The sequence below is a fragment of the Nanorana parkeri genome, unplaced genomic scaffold, assembly GCF_000935625.1.
Source record: "Nanorana parkeri isolate BGI_ZX_2015 unplaced genomic scaffold, ASM93562v1 scaffold4716, whole genome shotgun sequence".
NCBI classification, from domain to species: domain Eukaryota; kingdom Metazoa; phylum Chordata; class Amphibia; order Anura; family Dicroglossidae; genus Nanorana; species Nanorana parkeri.
This window is the reverse complement of record NW_017310978.1, coordinates 279-5,650: the sequence shown is the minus strand read 5'-3', so window position 1 is coordinate 5,650 and position 5,372 is coordinate 279. Positions and strand designations below refer to the sequence as shown.

The 5,372-nt window shown below is 57.6% G+C and overlaps 1 protein-coding gene across 1 annotated transcript in view; it reads right to left on the bottom strand.

The window, feature by feature from the left end:
- Positions 1-227: 227 nt before the first annotated feature.
- LOC108804000 (ATP-binding cassette sub-family B member 8, mitochondrial-like) overlaps positions 228-5,372 on the bottom strand; it is a 5,398-nt gene continuing 253 nt past the window's right edge. Inside the window, exons 2-3 of the mRNA XM_018575773.1 lie at positions 2,648-2,795; positions 228-517 (exon numbers count right to left, since the gene is read on the bottom strand). Of these exons, the coding sequence (XP_018431275.1) occupies positions 228-517; positions 2,648-2,795 (438 nt within the window). The remainder of the gene's footprint in view (positions 518-2,647; positions 2,796-5,372) is intronic.

The following is a 5,372-nucleotide window of genomic DNA, read 5'->3' as shown; positions in this document are numbered from 1 at the left end:
ATCTCTATATCTGACCCATCACAGGTCCACCGTCTCTATATCCGACCCATCACAGGTCCACCATCTCTATATCTGACCCATCAGAGGTGTATAGGAAGCTTCATCATACTTGTGGTTCTGGTATGTTGGTGGTACCAGTGGGTCTTGTCTCAGGCTGGGCCCATTGCAGGTGTGTAATCTCCTGTATCGTGTGTGCGGCAGAGAAGTGTCTCCCCCGTTGTAGAGCCTCACGTGATGGGCGGGGCGTGTATGGATCGGTCACGTACCTCCACCACGCGGCCTTTGGACAGCACCACGATGATGTCTGCGTCGGCGATGGTGCTCAGCCGATGAGCGATAACCAGGACGGTGCGCCCGGAGGCGGCGCGCTCCAGGGCCAGCTGCACCGTCCTCTCAGACTCGGCGTCCAGAGCGCTGGTGGCTTCATCCAGAATCAGAATCCGCGGATCCTTGAGAAGAGCGCGAGCGATGGCGACCCTCTGCTTCTGACCTCCGGAGAGGGTCACCCCGCGCTCACCTGTCAGGAGACAAACCCATATATATATGGTGACCCCAGGTAAAGGTCACCGGCCTCCCATACCGCTAGGCATTGATCGGCCCTCTGTGTACCCGGCTATGCTCCCTCCCAGGTAAGTGGGATCAATGTCTGCAGGTGGGACAGTAGGGATCAATGTCTGCAGGTGGGACAGTGGGGATCAATGTCTGGAGGTGGGACAGTGGGGATCAATGTCTGGAGGTGGGACAGTGGGGATCAATGTCTGCAGGTGGGACAGTGGGGATCAATGTCTGGAGGTGGGACAGTAGGGATCAATGTCTGGAGGTGGGACAGTGGGGATCAATGTCTGGAGGTGGGACAGTGGGGATCAATGTCTGGAGGTGGGACAGTGGGGCAGTGGGGATCAATGTCTGGAGGTGGGACAGTGGGGATCAATGTCTGGAGGTGGGACCGTAGGAATCAATGTCTGGAGGTGGTACCGTAGGGATCAATGTCTGCAGGTGGTACGGTAGGGATCAATGTCTGCAGTGGGTACGGTAGGGATCAATGTCTGCAGGGGGTACGGTAGGGATCAATGTCTGCAGGGGGTACAGTGGGGATCAATGTCTGCAGGTGGGACTGTAGGGATCAATGTCTGCAGGTGGGACCGTAGGGATCAATGTCTGCAGGTGGTACGGTAGGGATCAATGTCTGCAGGTGGGACAGTGGGGATCAATGTCTGCAGGTGGGACCGTAGGGATCAATGTCTGCAGGTGGGACCGTAGGGATCAATGTCTGCAGGTGGGACCGTAGGGATCAATGTCTGCAGATGGTACAGTGGTGATCAATGTCTGCAGGTGGTACAGTGGGGATCAATGTCTGCAGGTGGGACAGTGGGGATCAATGTCTGCAGGGGGTACACTGGGGATCAATGTCTGCAGGGGGTACACTGGGGATCAATGTCTGCAGGTGGGATAGTAGGGATCAATGTCTGCAGGTGGGATAGTAGGGATCAATATCTGCAGGTGGTACGGTAGGGATCAATGTCTGCAGGTGGGACAGTAGGGATCAATGTCTGCAGGTGGGACAGTAGGGATCAATGTCTGCAGGTGGGACAGTGGGGATCAATGTCTGCAGGTGGGACAGTGGGGATCAATGTCTGCAGGTGGGACCGTGGGGATCAATGTCTGCAGGTGGTACGGTAGGGATCAATGTCTGCAGGTGGTACAGTAGGGATCAATGTCTGCAGGTGGTACAGTAGGGATCAATGTCTGCAGGTGGTACAGTAGGGATCAATGTCTGCAGGTGGGACGGTAGGGATCAATGTCTGCAGGTGGGACCGTAGGGATCAATGTCTGCAGGTGGGACCGTAGGGATCAATGTCTGCAGGTGGGACCGTAGGGATCAATGTCTGCAGGTGGGACCGTAGGGATCAATGTCTGCAGGTGGGACGGTAGGGATCAATGTCTGCAGGTGGTACGGTAGGGATCAATGTCTGCAGGTGGGACAGTGGGGATCAATGTCTGCAGGGGGTACAGTGGGGATCAATGTCTGCAGGTGGTACAGTAGGGATCAATGTCTGCAGGTGGGACAGTGGGGATCAATGTCTGCAGGGGGTACAGTGGGGATCAATGTCTGCAGGTGGTACAGTAGGGATCAATGTCTGCAGGTGGGACAGTGGGGATCAATGTCTGCAGGGGGTACAGTGGGGATCAATGTCTGCAGGTGGTACAGTAGGGATCAATGTCTGCAGGTGGGACAGTGGGGATCAATGTCTGCAGGGGGTACAGTGGGGATCAATGTCTGCAGGGGGTACAGTAGGGATCAATGTCTGCAGGTGGGACAGTGGGGATCAATGTCTGCAGGGGGTACAGTGGGGATCAATGTCTGCAGGGGGTACACTGGGGATCAATGTCTGCAGGTGGGACAGTGGGGATCAATGTCTGCAGGGGGTACAGTGGGGATCAATGTCTGCAGGGGGTACACTGGGGATCAATGTCTGCAGGTGGGACAGTAGGGATCAATGTCTGCAGGTGGGACAGTGGGGATCAATGTCTGCAGGTGGGACAGTAGGGATCAATGTCTGCAGGTGGGACAGTGGGGATCAATGTCTGCAGGTGGGACAGTAGGGATCAATGTCTGCAGGTGGTACGGTAGGGATCAATGACTCACCCAGCACGGTGTTGTAGCCTTCTGGAAAGTTCCGGATGAAGTCATCAGCGTTTGCCAACTTTGCAGCTTCAAAGACTTCAGCGTCAGCGGCCTCCGGCCTCCCGAACCGGATATTCTCCAGAACCGACGTGCCGAACAGAACCGGCTCCTGAGGGGAACGCGGGTCAGTCGAGGCGAGGAATATTTCTGTATATTGCCCATTATCCTCAGTACAGAGCCATGCCGATCACAGCAGCCAATCACAGCCCAGCGTGACCCCTAACCCCCAATCACAGCCCAGCGTGACCCCTAACCCCCTAATCACAGCCCAGCGTGACCCCTAACCCCCTAATCACAGCCCAGCGTGACCCCTAACCCCCTAATCACAGCCCAGCGTGACCCCTAACCCCCTAATCACAGCCCAGCGTGACCCCTAACCCCCTAATCACAGCCCAGCGTGACCCCTAACCCCCTAATCACAGCCCAGCGTGACCCCTAACCCCCTAATCACAGCCCAGCGTGACCCCTAACCCCCTAATCACAGCCCAGCGTGACCCCTAACCCCCTAATCACAGCCCAGCGTGACCCCTAACCCCCTAATCACAGCCCAGCGTGACCCCTAACCCCCTAATCACAGCCCAGCGTGACCCCTAACCCCCTAATCACAGCCCAGCGTGACCCCTAACCCCCTAATCACAGCCCAGCGTGACCCCTAACCCCCTAATCACAGCCCAGCGTGACCCCTAACCCCCTAATCACAGCCCAGCGTGACCCCTAACCCCCTAATCACAGCCCAGCGTGACCCCTAACCCCCTAATCACAGCCCAGCGTGACCCCTAACCCCCTAATCACAGCCCAGCGTGACCCCTAACCCCCTAATCACAGCCCAGCGTGACCCCTAACCCCCTAATCACAGCCCAGCGTGACCCCTAACCCCCTAATCACAGCCCAGCGTGACCCCTAACCCCCTAATCACAGCCCAGCGTGACCCCTAACCCCCTAATCACAGCCCAGCGTGACCCCTAACCCCCTAATCACAGCCCAGCGTGACCCCTAACCCCCTAATCACAGCCCAGCGTGACCCCTAACCCCCTAATCACAGCCCAGCGTGACCCCTAACCCCCTAATCACAGCCCAGCGTGACCCCTAACCCCCTAATCACAGCCCAGCGTGACCCCTAACCCCCTAATCACAGCCCAGCGTGACCCCTAACCCCCTAATCACAGCCCAGCGTGACCCCTAACCCCCTAATCACAGCCCAGCGTGACCCCTAACCCCCTAATCACAGCCCAGCGTGACCCCTAACCCCCTAATCACAGCCCAGCGTGACCCCTAACCCCCTAATCACAGCCCAGCGTGACCCCTAACCCCCTAATCACAGCCCAGCGTGACCCCTAACCCCCTAATCACAGCCCAGCGTGACCCCTAACCCCCTAATCACAGCCCAGCGTGACCCCTAACCCCCTAATCACAGCCCAGCGTGACCCCTAACCCCCTAATCACAGCCCAGCGTGACCCCTAACCCCCTAATCACAGCCCAGCGTGACCCCTAACCCCCTAATCACAGCCCAGCGTGACCCCTAACCCCCTAATCACAGCCCAGCGTGACCCCTAACCCCCTAATCACAGCCCAGCGTGACCCCTAACCCCCTAATCACAGCCCAGCGTGACCCCTAACCCCCTAATCACAGCCCAGCGTGACCCCTAACCCCCTAATCACAGCCCAGCGTGACCCCTAACCCCCTAATCACAGCCCAGCGTGACCCCTAACCCCCTAATCACAGCCCAGCGTGACCCCTAACCCCCTAATCACAGCCCAGCGTGACCCCTAACCCCCTAATCACAGCCCAGCGTGACCCCTAACCCCCTAATCACAGCCCAGCGTGACCCCTAACCCCCTAATCACAGCCCAGCGTGACCCCTAACCCCCTAATCACAGCCCAGCGTGACCCCTAACCCCCTAATCACAGCCCAGCGTGACCCCTAACCCCCTAATCACAGCCCAGCGTGACCCCTAACCCCCTAATCACAGCCCAGCGTGACCCCTAACCCCCTAATCACAGCCCAGCGTGACCCCTAACCCCCTAATCACAGCCCAGCGTGACCCCTAACCCCCTAATCACAGCCCAGCGTGACCCCTAACCCCCTAATCACAGCCCAGCGTGACCCCTAACCCCCTAATCACAGCCCAGCGTGACCCCTAACCCCCTAATCACAGCTCTGTGTGACCCCCATATCCCCCCCAATCACAGCTCTGTAAGCAAATCCTTGCCTCTACCAAGATGGCCGCCTCTACACAGAGCTGCAGTGCAGAGCAAGGCTCGGTAAGTCAGTAGGGATCAGTTGCAGGGAGGCCCCAGGCCACACTGGTGACTACTCCTTTGTCCCCTGCTGGCCCGTTTTGGGCAAAGTGTCCACAGAATGGGTCAGCCCAAAAATGTTTTGAAAAGCAGGGAAGGGTTAGAGCTCCAGTTGGGTTTTTACTGTAATTTGGGGCTCTGCGAGAGAGATTTCCCCTCACTTCCTGTCCCACTGACAATGGCTTAACTAGACAGGAAGTGAGAGTAACTCTCCAACATTAGCACAGTCAGAAATCACCTTGGGGGGGGGGAAGGGAAGTCTTTCAAGGGGTACGCCTGTTCCAGAGAGGACTTCCTCTCACTTCCTGCCGAGTCTCTGGGACAGGAAGTGAAGGGAAATATCCCCAATGAGACTGACAGGCTCCACCCATTCCATCCTCTGTCTT